Below are 26,034 nucleotides of genomic sequence, written 5' to 3'. Positions count from 1 at the left end.
ATGACGTCATTTCCCGCCCCGCGCCATGAGACGTCACTATTCCGTGCCGTGCCGCAACGGGCCTGTCCTCCAGCCTCGGCCCAGCTCCTCCTTCGCGAACACTCCTTTCCGCCGACTTCCTGGGGAAGAGCCTCATTGTGCCATAAAATTCCTAAGCTCTATTGAGTGAAATTCCTAGCCCATACTTCTTTGTTTCACGTCACACTGAGGTAATCTAAGTTTTATTTTTAAGTCGGCCACGTCTCATGATGAATCTGTAAGTCTGTGAACTGTAAAGCTTTACAGGAAGGAAAATCTCAGGGCGTTACTATACAATACCAGTTTATACTGTTACGAGCGAGATAACGTGTAAGACGGGGGTGGGGGACAAACAGAAAAACAAAACAAAAAACCCTAACATTTTCTTTTTCTTCTGGGTCCTTCCAATTTTTGTCCGTATGCGTCGTAGCACAGGTGTTTTACATAGTCTTAAACAAAGTACATATACAATTTTAAATTTGACTTCCTATACGGCTAAGTATTTTTTAATGTCATAATTATCAATGTAATGGCTTTATAATAGTCCATCAAGCTCATATCACATAAATCACCTAAGTACCCTTCCTCCTCCCCATCTTAGGGATATAGGATGTTTCCCGTGTTTTATGGATAATTGATGAGACTTAAGTAAGCCTCTCCATACCATCAAAAATCATCTTACTTGTTTCTAGTTTACTTTGTGTCTCTCCCTACTAAAATATTAACTCTTCAACAGCAAAGATCTTAACCTTAGTCACAGCTGATTGATGAACCTAGAAAATTGAGTGGCACATGGTAGATTTTCAATAAATACTTTTCAATGTATGGCTGAATTGACTAATATAGATTTTAGTTCAAAACGTATTACTCTAGGACACATTCCTAATCATTCCAACATTTATGTCAAAGTGTGTGAATGAACTGAACACTTTATAAGGATAAATGGTCAGTAAGCATAAGAAAAGGAACTCAAAATTATTTGTTATTAAGGAAATGCAAATCAAAGTCACAGTGAGGTATCACTGCATCCTGGCAAGATCCACCTGCGTTGGTAAGGATGTTAAGGAAAAAAATCTTGAATGACATTTGTTAAAGATGATAAGGCAAACTTCATTCAGGACCATTACCATAGTTACAGGGATCACTGCAATGGGATTTTGTAGTGGGGAGAAATATTGGGTTCAATTCCAAATACAGCATGGGAAAGCGGGAATTTATAGCCAAGGAGCAGAAAGGTGGGTGGAAACTTAAGAGGAAATATCAGGGGCAAGGAGAGTTTTGGTTAAACCAATTTAACAGGATTATTGCTAAAGACAGGCCAGGGTGATCAGACATCACCTGGGTGGTGGTAGAGGATGAAGAACTTGATATGGAGGGTGGTCCAGTTCTTACTAAAACTAGATTTTACAGGAAAGTGCACAGATGGGCCAAGGAGAAGTTTCAGGAGCCTGACTAAACTAAACTGGTTAAGCAAGGAACCTTGGTCAGGAGCTACTGGAACTCTCCATAGTAGAGCAGCTGCTTAGCATGCAAGAAGTCCTGGGTTCAATCCCTATAATACTGCCACAAAAAAAGAAAACAGAAAACAAACAGCCCACCCCAAGAAGACTGGAGCAGGGGACCAGCTAATGGGGTAGTCAGGGTGGGAGAGGTTGAAAATGAATCAATGGAGCAAGTCCTTACAAAGCTGCAGCAGAGGGCCTTTGGTGCACTGGTAGAGAAATTTAGAAAATAGGGATATCTCTCCCATTGTAATAGGAGGGCAGGAAGGATAGTGTGCTTGGAGGAAGGTCTGGGACAGAAGGTTGAGGGAGTTTCTTTTTGTTGGCCATTACTGGGAATAGGGAGATTATTTGTTGACAGTTGAGGGGACGATGGGGTTGGATTTTCGAGGTGAGTGAAAGTCTTGAAATGGTAACTGGACAGAGTAGGGTAATTAACCAGAAAGGACTAATCTATGAGGCTAGAGACACTGCAACTTTTTCTGAAGTTGTTCCTTCTGCTGATGTTAAATATGAAATCAGGTGAATTGGACAATATTTAATTTGTCCCTCTAGCATAATTCTACTTGTTTTAGAAATTAACAAAGCAAAGCCAAAACACTGGGACCTGTTTTGTTATTAAACCTGGACTCAAATGGCATTGGTTTTCAGGACAATTTCTGTGCAAATTTAGAAGCTGCTAGTGACTTGAGAGAAACAAAGACCAGAGAACAATACGCTTAACACACTCGGCCATACAACCTGATCAGGGGCTAACTCAGATCTTTTCAAGTCTAAGTGTATGGACGTTTGCTCATAGGGATAAGCTAACCTAAAACTATTTGGCATTTCTCCAATTGCAGAATTCTGAGGATGCTGGAAGCATATGGATGAGGATGTAACAGCTATAAAGACTCACAAAATGTGTACTAGTACTTCCAGAAGAGTTCCATCTAAACAGCCCCCTCCCCTACCCCACTTCCTCTGGGAGAAGCTGGCTGTAGCCCTGGGCTGTAGGATGGCATAAAAGAAAGATCTGCCACCCAAGCACCTCTGCCTATGACATACTGATAAAGCAGAGGCTGTGTCTCATCTGAGCACCTGATATCTTAGACAGCCACCATTCTTAGGCTTCATCTAGTATTTTCCTCCACCTACCCCACTCCCCATTTTACAATTAGTATTACTATGGAGAAACCTCTTGCTCTGCTGATACGAATGCCAGAACTGTTTCTAAGCCAAGGCAGAAGCATCCAACGGGCTGGAGAAAGAGAGGGCATGAGGTAAGAGTAACGAACGTCCTCCAAGCAGATTCCCATCTGCCTGTAACTTCCCACTAGGTGTTTGAAGCTGTTCTGGGAGAGCCCTGTTCCAGATTCAGGATTTGGAGAGCAGGGTACTGGAGCCTCCTAGCATCAGCCCTTCAGGTTCCCTCACCTCTACTGTCATTTTTGGAAGGTCCTGCAATCTGAGTCAATCAACAGAATAGGGAAATTAATTCTCAGCCAGAAAAGCAAAGTCAGGTAAAACTGCAGGCAGTTCCTAAGAACCTGTTATCTATGTCCAAGACCAAGAGAAAACTGAAGAGGGCCCTTGAAATCTATAAGGGCTTGGGGTGTTGGTGAAGAGAGGCTAGTCTCTTCTTGCAAAGGGGATGGGCCTGACTTCATGAGTCATTCCCTCATGATTCAACCCTGATGTCACTTGTTCTTTCCAAACCTTCCCTTTGGGTTTCTCCCCAGAATTATTTTTAGATAGTTTAAGTTTTAAGAGCCACACAATCTTTTTGGAATAACAGCATTAAGTGGGTATAAAAGCCTACCATTCCTCTTCTGTAATATCCCTCTGGTCTACTTCTGTGCTCTCAATGCAACCAATGACGTCCTGGCACTTGCTCTGTGATGGGATTGATGTAATAATCTTCTAACTGTGTTCTCAGATGCCAGCCTTTTCCAGTTTCAATATATCCTGAGTATCTCTGGTAGACCTATTCCCCCACCCTCAAAACTACATCATCACTTCCTATGACTTAAGAATCTATGACAACTTACTACTGAATCCAAATACTGTTGAAATAATCAAATCTTCATTTTCTACCTAACAAGACTTCTCTACTCACATGGCAATGCTGCTCCCCTCACTGCCCTTCCAGTACACTGCATTTATCCTGGTGAAGGTGCCTTGGTCTTAATAGGGCCTCATCTGCCTAGGGCACACTTCTTATCACTTGGAATCCCACTATTCTCTCATAAGCAAATACCACTCCTTCATGAGGTCTTCTCTAACCTCAGAAATCCTTACCTTCTGAATACCAAAGACATCTGGAATGAAACAGCCTTCGTGTTAAATAATAAATGAAATGGGAACAACAAAGGGAGAAGACCTCTTTCCAAGCTCTATTTTGTTCATTTCCTAGGACTAGAAAATAGGTTGTGAGAACTCTGTGTTGCTGGCATCTACCTTCTTTCTGACTAGTCAGCCAGCATCCTCTGGTTTACCAACAGGGAAAAAAGGAACATGAGGAGCCCTCTGGCAACTGAGTAGGGCCCTTGGCCTATGGAGACATCCCAACTGTTTATGCTGGAGCAATGTCAACTCTGAAATGGAACAGCAATATCAGGTGATGACTAGTCTATGGAATAATACGTAAATCTTCTCTCAAGTATGATCACCAATACTAGCAACCAAAAACATGCTGCTGTTTTCTTCTTGTACTCATAAATGTCTCAGTAACATGAACATCACAATTAAGTTCCATTAACCTCAATAAAGAATACATTAACTGATTAGTTTTTATGCATATAGTCAGTGAACATTCAACAAAACCAGTGAAATCCATTGTTTATGGATAATGAACATATCCAGAATTTTCCATTGGACCCAAATCTCCTTTTCTCAAGTGAGTTTCTCTGTTCTATGGACAGTTCCATACAGAGGAACTTACTGAAAACAGTAAAAGAAACTCTGAGGACTGAAGCTCTCCAAGGGCTCAGTACATGTCACATCACTGATGTCTCAATACAGCACAAGGTTGCAGAGGAAGCTGTGGACCAGAGCACCCTAGGAGCCAAGCACTGGCAGGAATGAAGTTGGACTGTGCAGGAATATAGACTGCAGGGACATTGGGGTGACATTCCAGAGCCATCCATACAGTGAGTCTTACCTGTTTAAAAGGCATATACTCCTTTGGGAGTTTCTCCCCAGGAAAATGCATTTAAACTCAAAATATTGTATATACTTCATAAACTCCATGAAACCCATCCAGTGAATTCTTAGGGGTCCAAGCACCCAGATTAGGAACTGCTGATCCAAATTTCTACCAGATACCATTTACTCCCACTGCTGAAGAGTCTGAAGCACATCCCTTCCCATTTTCCTGCTTGGTTACAGGGCTACTTAGTGGGTAGGTTACTCATGTTGTGAGAAGGGGGGGATATACTCAGCCGGCAGCCTCGAGAGGAGTCTATATTGTTTTAATTATTGCCTTTGTTATAAGTCATTTCAGGGTTCGTCCACAGGATTTGGGGGGAGGGGGAGGTATAAAATTTCTTCTTTTCTTACAAGACTCCCAAGGCAGATCAGAGCTGGCCAGAAGTACAAACAAGATTCAACACAGTCAAGTGCCCACAGGGAATGTGGCAGGATTGGGAGTCTGTTGTTCTCTGTAGGACCTGTAATGTCAGAGATGAAGGACACCACCTGGAGGCTGACAGAGATTTGTCTCCTGGCCCCTTCCCTTCCCAGGAGACAAATCTGGCCTTAAAATACAAAAATGCCTACAGGGAGGTCTGGAATTGGAATCATTCTCATCACAGAAAATCCCTCTTCCAGGTCTGGTCCTAGATAAAGTGGCCTTGCTGTGTCAAAGTCACAGAGCTGAAGAGGACTCCTTTTGGCTGGGGTTTCATACTGCTCTTGCAGCTGTTTTTGTCTCATCTTTGCTCTGTCACTCTGTGGGTACCAACAGCCTTGGCCAGGTGTCAGGAAGTGTCCACTACTATTTGCTCTGACTATTCTGCACAAGGATGTCAAATAAAGATGGAGCAAAGGCCTTGGCAGTTACTCTTGCCTTGGACAGATGAATGGCTGCAGTCCACCCTGTCCCTTAGTCGTGCCTGTTTGTATTCCAAACACTGTGAACGCAGATGTTCAGATTCCCTTTATAATCAAGATGCCAAATTTCTGAAATCATTCCTCAGTTATGACAAAAAACTTGACTTCTGGAATCTGGAGACAAAGCAAGGATTTGTGACTATGTCTGATGACTTCTGGAGGTGACTTAAGACTGGCCATTAGCAACTTGACACCACAATTTTCACTGAGGATCCAAACCTCAGATCACCTTTTATATGCTTGGGGCTACCAAAGGGTCAAGGTGATGTTAGGTAAGTAAAAAAAAATGCTGCAAGTGCCCACAAAACCAGGTTTTGTGGCAAGCTAGGACCACCACTCATTCTCCACCATGACTTCTCCACAGGACTTGCTCAAGCACAAGCAAGGGACCCGCCAGTAATCAGATGTGCACTCTACACAGACCATATCTGCTAAGAACAGGTCACGGTCTGCAACACAGACATGCATTCACCACAGATCCCAGGCTGGCATTTTGGTCCATGCTTAGCAAATCCCTTCCTGCTGTGGGCCTCAGGACAGAGGGGGCTGACAACGCTCAGAGGAGCTGTCCCAACTCAAATTCAAAGCAGCAGCTCACAGGTCTCCTCCAAACATGATGGCAGACTTACACACCTGTCCTACTTGGGATCTCTCCCTGTGTCCCCTCTTCACCTCTATTCTGTCAGTTCCACAAGGGCAAGAGGCTGGCCTGAACATGCCCATGCAGAGAACCAGGCAGGGGCTGCCTCAGAGGATCCTGAGCAAGTGATTAGCCACAACATCAAGACTGATGTAATGATGGGGAAAACGCTGGCCAAGAAAGACGACGGAATTTCCAAAAGGTAAATTTCTGTGTATTCACGCCTAATCTTCAAAGTTGTGTAAACAGTTTTTTCTACCTTTCCCCATCATTTGCACAATTTTTGTCAAGTCCAAACGTAATTTAAAATGAGGTAGGTAGTTTCTCTCTACTCGTGCCTTCATCTCTGTGGTGACTGTCGAGGGCTAGGCCGTGAAAGCACTAGTGTCCACGCAGGGGGAGCGCCAAGGGCGGGCACCACTGCAGCTTCTCAATTGGCTATTTTCTCAATCTCGTCCAAATCATCCGTATCCAGTCTTTCTATTTTCTTATCTGGGGGAGAAATGGAATTCAAAGAGAGATCAACATGGGGTTACACAGAGACAAGCACCAGGGAAGGGGCCACACAGCAGGGAGAGAGGAAACTCAGGTCTCCGCCCCCTAGGAACTTCTGTGCCTCTGGCCACAGGGATCCTTCACGGAACCCCAGAGGCTTCCAGTGACTGAGCGAGGGACACTGACAACAGTCAGAGCACTGGGCCCCTCAGCCTGGCCAAGGGGGACTGTCATTCAAGTCCCTGAGCCCCAAACTCTCCAGGTGTGCTCTTTGTGAACTTCTGCGTTGTAGGGAAGGAGGAGAATGGGACGGAAACAAAGGCCTCTCTCAGGGACACAGGAAAACCTCCCCTCCCCCCTGACTCGCCCCTGTAAGGCAAGGGCGGGGCAGGGACCCTCCAGGGGACTCACTGAAGTGCTCCTGGATTCTGTTCAGGATGTTCATGCTGTGCTTGCTGTCCACCATGTTCACTGCCAGGCCCCTCTTGCCAAAGCGGCCGGTGCGCCCGATCCGGTGCAGGTAGGTCTCATTGTCCGGGTTCCCATCCTTGTCCACGGGGAGGTCAAAGTTGATGACGACAGACACCTGTTCAACGTCGATGCCTGCAGGGAGGAGAGGTGGAGAGGAGTAAGGCGGGACGTAACTCACTGTCACCCACACTCGGGCCTGCACACACCAACCTCAGGTGGAAGAAGAGTCTGGGACGGGCCAGCTCTGGGATTTGGACAGAGGGGCAGGTGGCAGAACCCAGACGGGAAAAACAGAACTTTCACAGATGCTGGCCAAATTACAAGATCAGTCAAAGCCTCTGCTGGGTACAAGTATGTGGAGAAGCAGCTAAAGCCTCACTGGGGACCCCAAGAAGAGCAGGCACCGTTCTAAACCACCAAATCAAGACTCCTGGTTTCTGTGAAAGTTCTCATCTGCTGAGGGAATCTAAACAGGCTCTCCTAGCAAACAGTGTCGCCACCAAGCGCACCTGCTCTACCCCACACCACCAGAGTGTCCCCCACACGAGGATTTCTCTTGCTCCCCTGAGCCTAGCATACTGAGGTACGTTCTGTGCTCACCGCGGGCACACACATTGGTGGTGACCAGAACCTTCTCTTTGCCCTCTCGGAAGCGCTCAATCACGGCAGCCCTCTGCTCCACCACCATCTCACCGCTCAGCAGAGCCACCTGGTGGCCTTCTTTTGAGAGCTCTGCTGCCAGCCAGCTAGCTGTTTTACGGGTCTGGAGTGAAAAGAATTGTTTTAAATGAAGATACCTGTAAAAAAAAAAATGAAGACCCCTGCAGAAAAGTGGCTTATTGCCATTAACATGCATAAAGGCTCAGCTGAGTTCAGTCAGGAGATCAGGCTTAAATTTTCTCTATTTTTTAGCCACGATTTTTCTAGCATGAATAACTCAATGATCTTAGTGTTCATCTAGGAAGACTGTGGTTTGAGCCAAATGTTTTCTTTCCTAAATACTCTATAGTCTTAATACTTTAATTTGGGGGGTGGTGGTAATTAGGTTTATTTATTTTTGGAGGAGGTACTGGGGATTGAACTCAGGACCTAATGCATGCTAAGCATGCGCTCTACCACTTGAGCTATACCTTCCGCCCTATAGTCTTAATACTTTAAAATTATTTCCTTAGATGTTACTTGGAGTTTTTTCCAAGTTATCTCTAACAAGTGGGATCAAAGAAGGTTTAGCTCTTGCAGTCTTCATCTTACAACTCATTACAATCTGAGAGAATCTGTCCTGGGCCAGATGTAGGGGATTCATTTCCTTTCCAGCTGTGTGGAGGGAACCTGGCCCCAGCACTAAGGTGGAGCTGACTGAGAGGGAGGGGTGGGGCCACACCCTCCAGGGAGCTCCTCCCCCACAGGCCGCCTCCTCCTCCTCCCCCTGCTCCCCCTGCTCCTGCTGCTGCTGCTACTCACATGACAGAAGATCATCGCTTGAGCGATGGTGATGGCCCCATACAGGTTGCACAGGGCCTGGAACTTCTCGTCTCTGTTATTGCACAGGACGTAATACTGCTTGATGGTGTCCAACGTCTCCTCCTCGCGCTTCAGTTTGATGATATTTGGGTCTGGAACCACTTTCTGGGCAAATTTCCATACAGAGTCTTCAAAGGTGGCAGAGAAAAGCAGCATCTGGCAGTTCCTGGGCAGCATCCTGCAAGGGAAGGCCCAGGTGTTCGGCATGACCCGCCCAAATGTTTCACTGGGAGGTACAGAAGCACGGCCTCCCGGGCCAGGGTGACCTACACCCCCAGGAAGGCAGCAGAGAGGAGAGGAGCACTGCAGGAAGGAGGTGCGAGCAGACACAGGGCAGGGACGGGGTGCCAGTAGTTCCCTAAGTCTCCTTCCTCAGCGCAAGCTGGGAGTGTGGTCCATGCTGACACGGAAATGGCCCATCAGACAAATGCTCCTGGAGCAGTGGAGGAAAGAACCTGGCAGGGGCAAAATGGAGTCTGGAGAGTTCCTCCTGCCTCAAGCGTCCCTACCTCTGGATGCGGATGCTCTGATCTTGGTGGCCCTGAGTAGCTATCATCACGTCAGCCTCATCCAGAACAAACACCTTAATCTTCTTGGGGTCAATGAACTTGAGCTTGGAGCACCAGTCCAGAACGGTCCCAGGAGTGCCAATGACAATGTGCTCACTGATCTTCTGACCTCTTTCCACTGTGGAGACAAGATGTGTCTGTGGGTATTTCCTTGGCAAAGCCAGCTCCCCTCTGTGAGACATTTTAAAGCTATGATGTATTTTAATGCAACTGTTTTGATGTTTGCATTAATACTTTAAGGGAAGGTTAGGATAGCACTATAGTATTTAATGGGCATACACACAAAAAACAGGTAGTAATGCTGAAAAGATACAGTAAGGGTATAAAGAATGAGATGGAAACCTCTTCAGTGGTATTCTTTACATTCTCTACAATCATCAATCCTCTTTCAAGGATCTGTTATCTTTATTTCTTCTCCGCCAACCTTCTCCCCAGCCTAGGTTTGCATTTCCTCACAGGTAGACTTTTTCAGAGTTCTTCTTACTCCAATTGTACTCTGCCCCTCGGCTCTCCCAGCATCTATATTGAATAAGTCAGTTGCCTTTACATGCCCCTTGCCCAGCTCAGTAAATAGGACTCATTATAAAAGGTGTTGTCTCCTCAAAGAAACAAACTGCCTCTCTTAGATAGAGTGCTTCCTCCCTCTAGGCCTGGCAGACCATGACACATCCTTGAGAATTTGGCTTATTTTGAGTTAGATGGTACTTACTGATTCAATTTTTTGTCCTGTAATTACAGTGCAGCCTTGACCAGATACATATAATACATACATATATCTGGCTCCAGTCACAGCCAAAGTTTTGCCCAAATGTCAATGTTGAGTCAATTCAATGTTAACAAATGCTGCCTCTCACCAGTTAACAAACCAATTACTGCCCGCCACAAACAAATATTCAGAATCCTCTGCCATCCTGATTGAAATCCAAATTTCAATATTTTAAATGTCTTATGATGATTTTCCACCAAGTTTTATTATTTTATTAACTTTTCTCCTCAGAACTGACTTAAGTTGGCTTTAGGACACTCTAGGAGATTTCTGACAGTCATAAAGTCACAGGTTTGTGTTAAAGATCCACAAGACAACCAAGATTCCTACAAATTTTAAAATACTTAAATATTGTTAGTTTGTTGTAAAACAAGCAAAAATAGAAAGGATGGATAAAGAAAATAATATAAATAGCTCCCAAAGTTAATCACCATGAACATTTTAGAACACTTTTGTTCTTCTAATGACATTAAAAAGAAATTAAGCTATTAAACAAATCCAGAATTTGGAAGATTTTATAAGAAACTTGTTTGGTCTGTTGAAAAAGTCAAATGCAACGGTGGGGGGAAGTGTGAGGGACTATTCCAGACTGAAACTTAACAAGATGCAACAACCAAATGCAATGCGTATACGTTACTCGATCTTGGTTCAAAAACAAAAAAGCCATAAAGAAACACTTCTGGAACAACTAGGGTAAAATGGAAATGGACTAGATGTTAGTTATTAGAGAATCTATTAATTTTCTTGGTTGTGATAAGGGTACTGTGGGTTTGTTGAAGACTGTTATTATGAAATGCATACTGAAGTATTTAGGAATAAAGAGCCACATTGTCTACAATCTACTTCCAAATGGTTCACCAAAAATACACATATACATATACAGATAAAGCAAATATGGCAAAATGTTAACTTTTTGAATCTAGGCAGAAGGCACATGTTCATTGTATTATTTCAACTACGGCGTACATTTTGAAAATTTTCAAAATGAAAAGTTATTAGCTTAATTAACTAGGACCACATATTCATACTCACATTTATTGCCACGAACAGCATATGCTAGCTTCAGTTCAGGATAAAATTTGCCCATCTGCTCAATCACTTTTCCAGTTTGAAGAGCGAGCTCATATGTTGGGGAGAGGCACAGACACTGGCAGGGAAAGAGTGCAGGGTAAGAATTCAAGACACTAGCTCTTTTGCAATGGGGAATTATCATTAGGATTTAATTATTCCTCCAGCTGAGGCTGAAGGACAGAATGTATAAAGTGCACACCATTCAATTCTTTAAGCTGCATAAGCTAGAATTTTTAGGGGTCAGAACTCTGGCTGGGTAAAGACACTGAAAACAGCTATTGGTCACTGGAGTACCAAAACCTACAAGTAAGCAGGGATCTGAAATTCCCATTGGAGATTAGCTTCCTTTCTACTTACTCAGAAGGTTCTCAGAACTTTCTAATGGATGATAGTTGTAGATGAAGGAGGTTTTTCCTGAAACTAAAGGAGTCAGAACTATCAGCAGTATCCCAGGGCTGGAAAATCATCAAAAGGGGAAGAGGATTTTTGTTGTTACTGGAAGATTGACCATGTTGTTTATGCTCAACCTAAGGAGTTCTAGTTTATATGAAGAGTAATTCATAGCTTGGCTTTTAATCCATCAAGTGGCATTTCCCTTCTAGCTACGGGTTAGAAAACCCAAATTCACCAAGGCCTTACCTGAGGGTATCTGTTTGCAGGTTCTACTTGGCTGAGCATGGCCAACACAAAGGCAGCTGTTTTACCAGTACCAGACTGAGACTGGGCAATTAAGTTCTGTGGGCTGCGCAAGAAAACAAACTGTTTAGGAGTTTAAATCGCAAGTATTCTTCCCGTGAATAAAAGTAAAGAATAAAGCTTAATTAAAGAATGAGTATTCAAACTTAATTTACAGAAGGAGGCCTTGGATTCTGTAGCAGAGTTACACATGCTACCTTCACAAACAGAAGATTTTATGGTGAGATTTGAAGCAGTCCTTATCTTTTATCTATTCTTGACACAGCAGTCAGTGATTCTCTTAAAATATGTCAGCTTATGTCATGTTTCTGCTCAAAAACCTTCCATTTGCTCCAGATTTCATTCAGAGTAAAAGCTGAAGTTCTCATAATGCCCTCCCAGGTCCTACCTGTTCTGGGTCTCCACGCTTTCTCTCTGTTCTCACCACTACCCTCTCCCTTACTCAGTCCACTCCACCACAACGGCTGCTCTGAAAACATGCCAGCCACACTTTTGTCTTAGGGCTTGGGCACTGGGTATTCTCTGCCTGGGACAATTGTTCCCAGATGACAACATGTCAACTCCCTCCTCTCCTTCAAGTCTCTGCTCAGGTATCACCTTCTTGATGAGATTCTACCCTATTTGATTTAAAATTGCAGTGGGGAGGGTATAGCTCAGTGGTAGAGTGTGTGCTTAGCATGCACAAGGTCCTGGGTTCAATCCCCAGTATCTCCATAATAAACCGAATTTACCCCCCACCCCCCAAAAAAACACAAACCTACTTTGAAATGCCTTAAAAAACAAGATGTATTGGATACATACATGATAAAGCATAATAAAATGTTAGTGAAAGAATCTGGGGGAGGGGAGGGCATAGCTCAGTGCTAGAGTGCATGCTTAGCATGCATAGGTCCTAGGTTCAATTCCCAGTATGTCCATTAAAAATAAATCTAAAAAAATACCTAATTACCCACCCCAAATTAACTTAAAAAAAAAAAAAAGAACCTAGGAGGTGGGTATATAGGTGTTCACTATAAAATCCTTTCAACTTTATGTTTGAACAAATCTGCTTAATAAAATGTTGGGGGTAAAACCGCAATCAGGTCCTTGGTATTCCCAATCTCCCCTATCATGCTCTGTTTATTGTTCTCCTTAGCATTTGTCACCTTTTTAAAAAATAACTTTATTGAGATAATAATTCATGTATCATACAATTCACCCTTTTAAAGTATACAAGTCAGGGCTTTATGCTATATTACATTTTTTATTTTTTAAAATTATGGTAAAATATATAACATAAAAATTTGCCATTTTTAAGTGTACAGTTCAGTGGCATTAATTATAATCTATCACCTTTTAACATACCACATATTTTATTTGTTTTTAATAAAAATAAATCAACTATACTCCAAACTAGAATATAAGCATCTTGTGGGCAAGAGTTTTGGTCTGCTTTGTTCATTAACATATCCAAGTGCCTAGGATAGTATCTGTTACAAACCAAGCCCTCAGTAAATATTTGTTAATGAAGAAAAAGTACTAGATAATTCTCTCAAGTCTCTTCTAACATTGATAATGTAACAATGAGCATCTATGAAAGCATCAAAATCCATTAAGTACAAATGACTAAAGTGAAACAATCTACTAAACATTCCATTTATTCACTTTTAAGTTTGCTCAAAGTGACAAGTAAAAAGAAGAAATTACCCATCTTGAAAAAAATGTCACTTTTATGACACAGAACAAAGAAAACTTTGAAGAAAATAAGACCTAAAATATCTATTTTCAGACAAATAAGGAAAGGGGTTTTAGGATTTAGGATTATATGCAGTACAATTTTATATAATCATACATAATGTAGGGATCAATTTCTATCAAATATTCCTATGCCCCGGAACTTTGTTACTCAGAAAGTGGCCTGACACTAGCAGTATCAGAGTCATCCAGAGCTTATTAGAAATGGTGGACCTCAGTCCCCACCTCCTACCTACTGAAATCAGAATCTGCATTTTAATTCATTCCTATGAGATTCACATACCTATGAAAGTGCAAGAAGCACTGCACCAGATTACCACCTCAGTAACTGTACTATTCTGGTGTCCTAGAACCCTGTTTGGTTTCTGCCTACTACATTTGACACATAAATTTTACATATCCATACACTGAAATCACGTTGTATATAAATGACATAAATGTATATATATTTACCAACATAGATTATCATATAATTAAGTTTTTAAAGAGCATTTAAATATTCTATATGGTTCCATTAAGAAGAAAATATACATATGTAAGTTTACACAGAAAGACATCTCGAAGTCTCTACTCCAAATATTAAGAGTGTGGGGGGGGGGGAGATCACAAGTTTTTTTTCTTACTTTTCATTGTTTTCTAACTTTTTTAAAATAAGCACAAATTACTAGTTTAGTTTTTAAAATAATAAAAGTTTAAAAAAAACATGGAAAATTGAATATGGGATAGAGTTGCATCAGGACACATACGGCTCAGCAAGCATCAAAGGCAATGCGTTCTCTTGTATCTTGGATGGACGGTTGAAGCCCATGGCATAGACTCCCTGGAGAAGCTGTGGTTTCCTAGAAAAACAGTTACAGATGAAAGTCACAGTCTTTTGGCTGAAGAAAGAAGCCAGATATCTAGCTAACAATACGTTAATTGTAAACTGAGCACAATGTGTTGAGTGCAGCTAAAGCTTTTACAAATTACCTGGAAATTTTACTTACTAGCCTAAAGCAGCTAAACTCTTTCATTAAATGTGTGTTAGCTCAAAATGTTCTGCTGTGATAAAAAAAAAAATATATTAACAAGCCTAGGAGTTCTACCTAAACACAAAGGGGAAAGTCAAAGTAAGTACTCACAGGCGTAGCTCCTCGAAGGACTTCACTGAGTAGAGAGGGGAGTTTGGATCCCGCTGCAGGACTTCCACTTGGTTGGTGTTATCAACAAGGTTGCTTCTGATCAGCTTGTTGAGTAAGGATTGGGCGGCTCTGTCCTCTGTCAGGAAAGACAGCATGAAGATTTTTAAAAGTCTGTGAAATCCACACAACATTGTAAACTGACTATAACTCAATGAAAAAAAAAGTCTGTGAAATCCAATGTGAGCTCATCTGAATTCAATTGCCTTTGGTATTTTAAGTAATAACATTTATTTGTACTGGGACTTCTGATTCAAGGTATATTTTAGTTTTGATTTGTAAATATAAATAAATTAAAGTCTGTATCTTGACATCGTATAAGCTGTTTGCATCTATTTATTCATGTTAAGTGTGTCAAAGTATCATTAAATATAATTTTATTAGAAAGTGGAAATGCATCTTAGAATTTCTTTTATAAAGACCTGTACATGATAATCATTCAGGGATATTTCCTGCTGCTGCTGAAATTTTATCAGTTGTTCAAAGTAAAACTTCTCTAAAATGTAAACAATTAGAATTGTTTTACCAATGACTGGGTCAAACTTTTGCTAGCACTGTGGTTCCCATTAAAGTCCAGCCAAGTAGGGTGTAAAAATGAAACCTTATAATATTTCATTCTCTTAGTGTGTAGAACTTCATGTATATATGACTCTAGGCTGTGTTACCTTTCTCTTCTTCATCTGTCTTCTCTGCATTAGCATTGGTCTTGACGACAGCACCTTTATCAGACACAAAGTGGCCGTCATTCAAAATCACATCCCATACCCAACAGCTGAGACAATTCAAATTCTATGAGACACTAGAAATGTAAAGGCCTGGGGAGCAAAAAAATAAGTGAGGAAACCAAGCCACAGATAAAAACATTTTATTGTTCCTATATAAACAAAGGTATGCAAACTGTTACTTGTATTTCAGTTCTTTCCTGTTCCAAGTCCTCTCACTATACCCAAAAACTAGTATTAATTTCCTTCACGGCATCAACATTTCTCAAATGTTACAGAAAGATCATTACAGCAATGATCAGAAACCACCCTGATGCTCAACAGAGGAATATCTATGCAAATCATATTTCATCAAAATATGAACACAATACCATTAAGAGACTATGAATATAAGCTGTTAACAGAAACACATATTCAGCATCGTAGTTATGTAAAAATATACAGAGAAAGATAATTCAGAATGAGATAAATGTTACAATTTCTCCCCTATAATATTAAATACATCAACAAAAATTTAATGGAAATCTTAGATTTTTAGTAGATATGATTTCAGAATAATTACAATAGGTTAACTCTCAGGTTGCTCATACTTTGTCCATCTCATCTCAAATTGAGGAATATTTTTAAAAACAACAATCTTTGGCAGTGTATTTTCATGATTAGTAATAAATTCAGTAATTTATAAACCAATTAACCATCCTCATGCTTATATTAAGCCCAGTATAAAACAATCCAGTTTGTTGATTCCCAAATTAAATGACTTCTAGTATCTGCCAGCCTCCTTTCTAGCACATATATAATTTTTTCCCAAACAGTTATTATGCTAAAACATAAATACTATAGGAGATCATGTTTGTTTTCAAACTAGCTTTTAGTTACTCACCATTGGCATCTGGCTTGATTTTCTCTTCCTTAAGATTCAAGTTGCTCAGCTAAATGGAGAATACAGGGGGGAAAGTGTCAGGAAAATCACTGAAAAGACTTTGTATCAACAGAGCCCACCCCAGTGAAGCTGGGGGGAAGTGAACCACTCTCACAACCTATTAGGACATATTCATTAGGATGTTCTGCTGGACTCCTTTTGTTTACTAAGTGTTAGAGCGAGAATAAACAAAATATCCCATAAGTACAGCAATAGAAAAAAACTGGTTACACAACAGCTCAAAATCCATACTACCTAATTACAATCCTTAGAGACAATTACAATTCATGAGTTTGCTTAATGCCCTGATTACAAAGACCTCTCTACAGAATACCATTTGAGTTGTCACTCTCAATTTCCAAACAAGAAGAAATTTAAAGAGATACTGGAAAATACAGTCATTCTTCAGAGAACACTGAGGTGGAGGACTACAATGAAAAGCATCTGTGGGTGGGAAACTGATTTCCTTGTATTAAATTTCTAATAAGATGACTTTCCAGAGAGTGACATTTGTTATGTTCTGGCTTTTAAAAGGTGAAATATAAATAAATTTCATAATTTATCCAAAAAAAAAAAAAAAAGGCCTCCCCCTTCTCCAGCTGGCCTCGAGCCCTGCCACCTCAGGTTCCCCCTTCTGTGGGTGGGAATCAGCTATGCTGTGGGTTATGTTTGAGCCACAGGCTACAGCACACTGCTATGCATGCAACCTTAAATTTGGGTTGCCTTGTGCTGGATGTGTGATATTTTAAACTGGGAACAGCCTGGAGCATCATGGCACACTATATAATCAAAATACCCAGCAGGCTGAATTGGGAATAGAAACGAAGGGACAGAGCAAAGACATTTTGAAGAAAGATTTATTTGGATTTTGATCAAACACTGTAAATTATGGATTTCCTGGCAGGACATCCCTCCTCTATTACAATGAATATACCCTTTTATTTATCAATTATACCTCAGTAAAGTGGGGGGAAAAGAAAAACTTAAAGACAGGATATTTTTACTTTTAGTTGACCTTTGAATCTAGCACAAAGCAGATTAATAACAAAATATTAAGTGGGGCTTAAAACATCATATAGTGAGGGGGGAAGAATGAAAAACACCACAATCAAATGGCTATTTCTTAAAGCACCACCTACACAAGTTTTTTATGTTTTGGGGTTTATTTCTGTTTTTCCTCTAAGTTTAAGACAGAGGAAAGTAGAGGGAAGAATGTAAAAACTGTTTTAATGGGTAGTTAGTTGGGGATGGAGGAATCTCACTTCTACTGGTGGAAACTGAAAAGGGAGTTTCTGGTGTCTCTGGCTACTTTGGTGTTGGGGTGGAGGAAGGGGAAACCAGGGAGAAATACACTGGAGAGATTGACAAGAAAGGAAACTGGCCAAAAAGAAAATCATTATAAAGCAGTAACAACCCTTTATTAATTCCAAAAAACAGATAATGAATATGAGGCAACCAGTATAAGATATGATATATAATAGATGTTCCATATAGTCTAGCATTCACTACAGCACTCCTCCTCCACATCCTCCCACTGAACCTAGTTTAAGTGTGATATTAAAATCAGAGAGACAGACTGACTTACCAGCAATATTTACAAGAGTAGGGTTAATAGTATTCACTCCTAGGGTGATAACTGCTACCTAAAATGAATGTTATGGCTGAGATATAAAAGAGTTAATGAGGTACAAATGAGTTAGAAATATCCTTTACTGTAAAGCATTTTAATATTCAATGATAAAAGACAACCTTTTTTGTTGTTGATACAGTGTTAAAACTGAAGCTAACAAAGTAAATAAATAGTTAAAATAACTAAAATGCAATGTGTAGGAAAAGTTGATAGCAACAATGTAAATGAAATCAATAGATATTATTTTGGTTACAATGTATCAGATTCTGGAGAAGTTACAGCAGATTCTGAAAACATACTCAGCCCTCATTTGGCTTTCAGTATCTCAAAGCCTATACAGCAAAAGCAGCAGGACAGTGAAGTTTGTATCACCTACTGTGGTGTCAGTAAACCAAATGCTGAAATATACATTGAAAAGTCCAGTTAGTTCAGATTCCTTCCTTTGCTGTTTATTCAGACCAAAATGGAGAAACTGATTTCTCTTGCAAATTCTTTGGAAACCATTCTGAAATCCAGAAAATTAACTGAAAGGCACAAAAGCAAACCCACCCATCTTATAATATCAACATTTTTCAATGCTTTTAATTAATATTTTAGTTTTTAAGATATGTTAAAATAATTGAAAACTACACCATTACACACTGCATTTTATTCAAAAACTACCTGAGAAAGGATTCTCGAGACATAAGGAGGAAGATTTAATGATGGGGGGTTATACTGAATAAAGACTGCCTTAGACATGATGGTGAAGTAGGAGACTTAGAGTCTTACCCATCAGAATTTCCTACTCCCTTTGCCCACCTCTAAATCGAAAAGAAATTTCCCAAGGAACCAAGAGGACAAAGAAAAACTACAGGGGAATGAGAAAATAAATATAAATAGGGTCTAATACTGTCTTATCTAAAATGAGTAAGAAATGAAGCTTGATGAGAAATTAAAATACAGTAACTTTGCACTGTAGATGTCACAGTCACCTGTGTCACGCAATTCCTGTGGGGATCCTCAGTGGGAGTTCCACAAGCAGAGGTGAACAGTTGTCTCTGCTCATTTGTTCAGTTTTAGAATGCTATGATCTATTATAATTTACCTGTGCATGATTAAGTAGATTCATAAAACTTAACGAAGTTCAGCTAATCCGTACAATATGGACAAGTAATTTAATAGATTCCTGTAAGCAAATTGTGAATTATAAATAGCAACAACAACAACAACTATAATAATAACTATCACTTATATAGCACTTATTTCAGGCATGTCCATCACTCAATGAGTTATGTACTATGATTATCCCCATTTTACAAATGTGGAAACTGAGGCACAGGAAAGTTAAGCAACTTGCCCAAGATCATATAACTAGTCAGTGATGGGCCCAGAATACAAATCCAAGTCTGTCTGGCTACAAAGTTTTAGGTCTTAACTTCTACACAACAGTGCCTCTCATAGATGATACTAATCTCAAAGAGAATAATACACTTAAAGATGATACAATGATGCAGTCACTCTGGAAAACAGTCTGGCAATTCCTCAAAAGTTAAAAACAGAGTTACCATATAATCCAGCAATACTACTTTTAGATATAAACCCAAGAGAATGGAAAATATATGTCCATACAAAAACTTGTATATGAATGATCATAGCAACATTATTCATAATACCTAAAAAGTAGAAAACTATAAATGTCCATCAATGGACATTGATGAATGGATAAATTATGGTATATCTATACAATGGAATATTATTTGGCAATAAAAATGAATAAAATACTGATCAGTTGCACAACATGGATGAACCTTGAAAATATTATGCTAAGTGAAAGAAAGCTACGAAAGATCATGTATTATATGACTAATTTATATGAAATTTTCCTGAGTAGGCAAATCTAAAGCAACAGAAAGTAGATTAGTGGTTGCAAGGAGCTGGGGTGGGAGGTTGAAGAGAAAAAGGGGTGAATGCTGATGGGTTCAGGTTTCTTTTCAGGGTGATGAAAATGTTATAAAATTGATTGTGGTAATGTTGATCCAATCTTCCTACTACATAAAAAAAAACTCAAAATGGATCATAGGCATAAATGTGACATTTAAAGCTGTAAATCTTGTAGAAGAAAATACAGATGAAAAGTTTTGTCCTTGGGTACGGTATATTTCTTAGAGCACAAAAAGAACTAATTATGAAAAAAACCTGACAAGTAGAATTAGCCAAAATTGAAAATGTCTGCTCTTCTAAAAGTACTGTTAAGAAATAAAAAAGCAAGTTTCAGTCTGGGAGACTATATATGCAAAGGGCATATCTGATGGGGAGAGGGTATATCTCAGTGGTTAAGTATGTGCTCAGCATGCACGAGGTCCTGGGTTCAATCCCCAGCACCTTCATTAAAACAATACATAAATAAACCTAATTACCCACCACCAAAAAAAAATTTTTTAAAGGACATGTCTGATTAAAGACTTGTATCCAGAATATATAAAGAATTCTCCCTTTAGCAAATAGAATCCAACAACACATAAAAAAGATTATACATCATGACCAAGTGGGGTTCATCCCAGGGACACAAGGCTGGTTCAACATACGCAAATCAATCAGTGTAATACATCACATCAACAAGAGAATGGACAAAAACCACATGATCATCTCAATCGATGCAGAAAAAGCATTTGACAAAATTCAACACCCATTTATGATAAAAACTCTCGCCAAAGTGGGTAGAGGGAACATATCTCAACATAATAAAAGCTATATATGACAAACCTACAGCCAGCATAGTACTCAACGGTGAAAAACTCAAAAGCTTCCCACTAAAATCTGGGACAAGACAAGGATGCCCACTATCACCACTCCTATTCAACATAGTCCTGGAAGTCCTAGCCACAGCAGTCAGGCAAGAGAAAGAAATAAAAGGGATCCAAATTGGAAAAGAAGAGGTAAAAGTGTCATTATATGCTGATGACATGTTACTATATATAGAAAACCCTAAAAGGTCCACACAAAAGCTACTAGAACTGATTGAAGAATTCAGCAAGGTAGCAGGTTACAAAATTAACGTTCAAAAATCAGTTGCATTTCTTTACACTAACGATGAATCAACAGAAAAAGAAAGTAAAGAAACAATCCCCTTTAAAATAGCACCCAAAGTAATAAAATATCTGGGAATAAATCTAACCAAGGAGGTGAAAGAATTATACACAGAAAACTATAAACCATTGATGAAGGAAATTAAAGAAGACTTTAAAAAATGGAAAGATATTCCATGCTCTTGGATTGGAAGAATCAATATTGTTAAAATGGTCACACTACCCAAGGCAATCTACAGATTTAATGCAATCCCTATCCAATTACCCAGGACATATTTCACAGAACTAGAAAAAATCATAATAAAATTCATATGGAACCATCAAAGACCTAGAATTGCCAAAGCATTACTGAAGAGAAAGAAAGAGGCTGGAAGAATAACTCTCCCAGACTTCAGACAATACTATAGAGCTACAGTCATCAAGACAGCATGGTATTGGTACCAAAACAGACATATAGACCAGTGGAACAGAATAGAGAGCCCAGAAATGAACCCATAAACTTTTGGTTAACTCATCTTTGACAAAGGAGGCAAGAATATACAATGGAATAAAGACAGTCTCTTTAGCAAATGGTGTTCGAAAAACTGGACAGCAGCATGTAAAACAATGAAGCTAGAACACTCCCTTACACCATATACAAAAATCAACTCAAAATGGATCAAAGACTTAAACATAAGACAAGATACAATAAACCTCCTAGAGGAAAACATAGGCAAAACATTATCTGACATACATTTCAAAAATTTTCTCCTAGAAGAAATAAAAGCAAGAATAAACAAATGGGACCTAATGAAACTTACAAGCTTCTGCACAGCAAAGGAAACCAGAAGTAAAACAAGAAGACAACCTACGGAATGGGAGAAAATTTTTGCAAGTGAAACCGACAAAGGCTTGATCTCCAGAATATATAAGCAGCTCATATGACTCAATAAGAAAAAAATAAACAACCCAATCCAAAAATGGGCAGAAGACCTAAACAAGCAATTCTCCAAGGAAGACATACAAATGATCAAAAAGCACATGAAAAAATGCTCCATATCACTAATTATCAGAGAAATGCAAATCAAAACTACAATGAGGTATCACCTCACACCAGTCAGAATGGCCGTCATTCAAAAATCCACAAATGACAAATGCTGGAGAGGCTGTGGAGAAAGGGGAACCCTCCTACACTGCTGGTGGGAATGCAGTTTGGTGCAGCCACTATGGAAAACAGTGTGGAGATTCCTCAAAAGACTAGGAATAGACTTACCATATGACCCAGGAATCCCACTCCTGGGCTTGTATCCAGAAGGAAATCTACTTCAGGATGACACCTGCACCCCAATGTTCATAGCAGCACTATTTACAATAGCCAAAACATGGAAACAGCCTCAATGTCCATCAACAGGTGACTGGATAAAGAAGATGTGGTATATTTATACAATGGAATACTACTCAGCCATAAAAACCGACAACATAATGCCATTTGCAGCAACATGGATGCTCCTGGAGAATGTCATTCTAAGTGAAGTAAGCCAGAAAGAGAAAGAAAAATACCATATGAGATCACTCATATGTGGAATCTAAAAAACAAAAACAAACAAACAAACAAAAACAAAGTGTAAATATAGGACAGAAATAGACTCACAGACAGAGAATACAGACTTGTGGTTACCAGGGGGGTGGAGGGTGGGAAGGGATAGACTGGGATTTCAAAATTGTAGAATAGATAAACAAGATTACACTGTATAGCACAGGGAAATATACACAAAATGTTATGATAACTCACAGAGAAAAAATGTGACAATGAGTGTGTATATGTCCATGAATGACTGAAAAATTGTGCTGAACACTGGAATTTGACACAACATTGTAAAATGATTATAAATCAATAAAAAATGTTAAAAAAAAAAAAAAGAATTCTCCCAACTCAAAAAAACAACCTGAATTTTCAAATGGACAAAAGATTTGAAAAGCCACTTCAAAGGAATTATATGGGTGGCAAATAAGCACACGCAAAGATTCTCAATATCATTATTCATTAGGGAAATGTAAATTAAAACCTCAGTGAGACACTGCTATACACCTACTAGAATGGACGAAAAGAACTGCCATGCTGTGCTGATGAGGATATGTAGCAACCAGAGCTCCCAGACATCACAGGTGGGAACACAAAATGGTACAGCCACTTTGAAAACAGTTTGGCATATAATTTATAAAGTTAAACATACACTTAACGTATAACCCAGCAAATCACCCTCTTAGGTATTTACCCAAGAGAAATGTAAACATAAGTCCATACAAAAATCTGTATCCTAATATATATAATAGCTTTATTCATAATTGTCAAAGACTAGAAAATATCTGAATGTTCATCAACAGAAGATGGTACATCCATATATGGAACACTAAAAAGACAAACTATTGATTCATGTAACTACGTGGTTGAATCCCAAATGTATTATGCTAAGTGAAAGCCAAATTTTTCAAAAGGTTACATATTATATCATTTGATTTATACCACATTTTGGAAACTAAATGACAGAAAACAAATCAGCAGTTGCTAAAGAAGGGCAGGGAGAAGGAACTGAATGCAAAGCGTTCGATGGAACTTTTTGGAGTGGTGGAAATGTTCTATATCTTGATTGTGGTGGTAGCTATACAATTGTATGCCTCTGTCAAAATTCACAGAACTGTAGTACCAACAAGGGTGAATTTTACTTTATATAAACTGTATCTCAATAAACTTGACTTTAAAAAATTAAAAGGCAGTCTAAGAGATTCAACATTCAACTAATAAGAGTCTGGAAAGATGGAATAAAAAAAGGTGAAGAAATAAAAAACGAAAAATTTCAAGATTTCCCATAATTCAAGGACAAAAGTATTCCAGATTGAAGTTCCCACCAAGTGCCTAGTAAAATGAATGAAAATAGACCCATACCAAGACATATCATCATGAATTTTCTGAATACTGAAGACACACAGAAGATTCTTCAAGCTTAGAAAAGTAAAAAAAAAAAAAAAAAAAAGTCACATCAGGAATCTGAACAGTCTCAGACATCTCAAAACAAATTCAGAAATCCAGAAGGCAATAGAACAATTCCTTTAAAATTTGGCAGAAAAAAATAATTTCTATCCTACAATTCTACTGCCAGCCATATTATTATTCAGATAGGGCAAAAGAAGCTAATTTTGGAAAGGCAATGTATCTTAAGGAACTTACTTCCCATACATATGCAGAAAGCTGATGAATGGCTCCACCAAATCAATAAAGACAAAGAGAGGGGATACAGAAAGAAGGGGATCCAATACAAAAGAGAAGGAGATCTGCCCAGAATGAGGGCAGAAATTAGCCCTATTCCCCTCCAGTACCCAAAATTAACTGTGCTCTAAACATAGGGACTACTAGCACAGCTTGAAAAAGGCTAAAAGACCAGGCAGAAATGGAATTGATAGAATACTTGATGTGTCTGAACATCCTGCAATAAACTTAGACAATTAGCAAAGAGCTTGGGTTTGAATTGGTGATAAGCACAAAGAGCACAAAGCAAAAACACAAGGCAATGATAAATTCCAAGGAAAAGTTGTACAGGAAATAAAAGAATTCACAAATTGACTAATATAAATACACAATACTGGTCTAATTAAGATGACAATAAAATGAAGAAATGGGGAATGGGAAGGTATGCTTTTGTGGCGGGGAAAGGAGAATGGAGGAAAGTGTCAAAATCAATAAACATCTAAAACGGAAAATTCAAGAAGTAGCAAAGCATGCATGTTATCCAGGGAATAAGGGGGTCAATATTGTAAATCGACTCCAAGAGAAATGGTTATATTAGGAGTTCGAGATTTGCTGACACTAACTACTACTTGTTGCAGATACAAATGTATACCGTATAGAGCACAGGGAACTATATTCAGTATCTTATAGTAGTAATCTATAATGAAAAAGAATATGAAAAGGAATGTATGTATATATATGTATGACTGAAACATTATGCTGTACACCAGAAATTGACAAAACATTGTAAACCATACTTCAATTTTTTAAAAAGTTTTAAAAAGTTTTAAAAAAGAAAAAAGAAATAGTTTTCTCTGGAAAGGAAAGAAATGGGAGGGAACTAGTTTTTAAAACTATTTGACTCGAACTATGTGTACATGAAACATTTTTTAATCATTTGTAAAAAATAAGACTAAGAACTTGTTCTCGAGAAGTTCATAGGAACAAGTATTAACAAAGCGGGTTCTATGCACTATCAGAATTTAAGAGCGTTTCGCAGGGAAAAATTAATCCCACGTTGTAACGTTTAACACGCATCTTACTTACTGTGTGTCAGGCCCAGCACAAAGTTAAGCGGATCAGGAGAGGATTTACTGACTGCCAGGCCTACAGTCTGGCTACAGTCTATCATTCATCATCACTGAGCAAGCTGAACCGCACAAATATGTATAAGCCATGGTCCCTGAGCCCAAGCAGCTCAGAATCGGGATATGGAAAATGACAGCTACAAAGGCGATTACTACAATTCAGGGTGGTGAGTGCAGTCAATACTGACTCTAGGAAGACAGACGGATGGCTGGTCTCTTTACGGATGGGAGCGTTCACCTGAGCTTACATAACCGGGAGGCAGGTGGGTAAAGGAAGCCAAGGGCCAGGCTCCTTCCCCCCGACACCCCATTCCGGCCCAGACCAAGCTAGGGATTTTTTCCCAGGGATCTGACCCCCAGCCAAAACTGGCCCTCTGACCCTTTTACGGCTGAAGCCAACTCACCGACTCGGCCGCCGCTTCCTGCTCGTCCACTGCCAGGGCCCACGAGTCAGTGGCCATGGTGCCGGGCGCAGCTGAGACGCTGGTGCTGGCGAACTCGCCGGCTAGCGCGGCGCGATGAGCGATCCGCGATCCCGGGCAACTCCGGCCCCACCAAGGGGGAAGTCATTCGCGCCGGCGCTGGGGAC

The 26,034-nt window shown here is 39.7% G+C and overlaps 1 protein-coding gene and 1 long non-coding RNA gene across 2 annotated transcripts; one reads left to right on the top strand and one right to left on the bottom strand.

The window, feature by feature from the left end:
- The first annotated feature begins 52 nt into the window (after positions 1–52).
- LOC105097710 (uncharacterized) lies at positions 53–8,853 on the top strand. The gene is made up of 4 exons (XR_004138872.2): positions 53–209; positions 2,363–2,782; positions 4,004–4,119; positions 6,299–8,853. It is a non-coding gene; the product is annotated as an uncharacterized LOC105097710 (long non-coding RNA).
- Positions 6,445–26,034, bottom strand: DDX19B (DEAD-box helicase 19B). Its single transcript, XM_031458099.2, has 12 exons — positions 25,850–26,034; positions 16,359–16,407; positions 15,419–15,472; positions 14,697–14,832; positions 14,322–14,414; positions 11,785–11,887; positions 11,107–11,221; positions 9,249–9,426; positions 8,680–8,917; positions 7,819–7,981; positions 7,159–7,350; positions 6,445–6,744 (listed from the first exon to the last, which is right to left on the bottom strand). Exons 1-12 carry the CDS (start codon positions 25,904–25,906, stop codon positions 6,683–6,685), a joined length of 1,440 nt encoding a protein of 479 aa, XP_031313959.1. The 5' UTR covers positions 25,907–26,034; the 3' UTR covers positions 6,445–6,682.

The sequence above is a fragment of the Camelus dromedarius genome, chromosome 9 (assembly GCF_036321535.1).
Source record: "Camelus dromedarius isolate mCamDro1 chromosome 9, mCamDro1.pat, whole genome shotgun sequence".
NCBI classification, from domain to species: domain Eukaryota; kingdom Metazoa; phylum Chordata; class Mammalia; order Artiodactyla; family Camelidae; genus Camelus; species Camelus dromedarius.
Note: the sequence above shows the minus strand (reverse complement) of the source record. Positions and strands in the feature narration are given on the sequence as shown.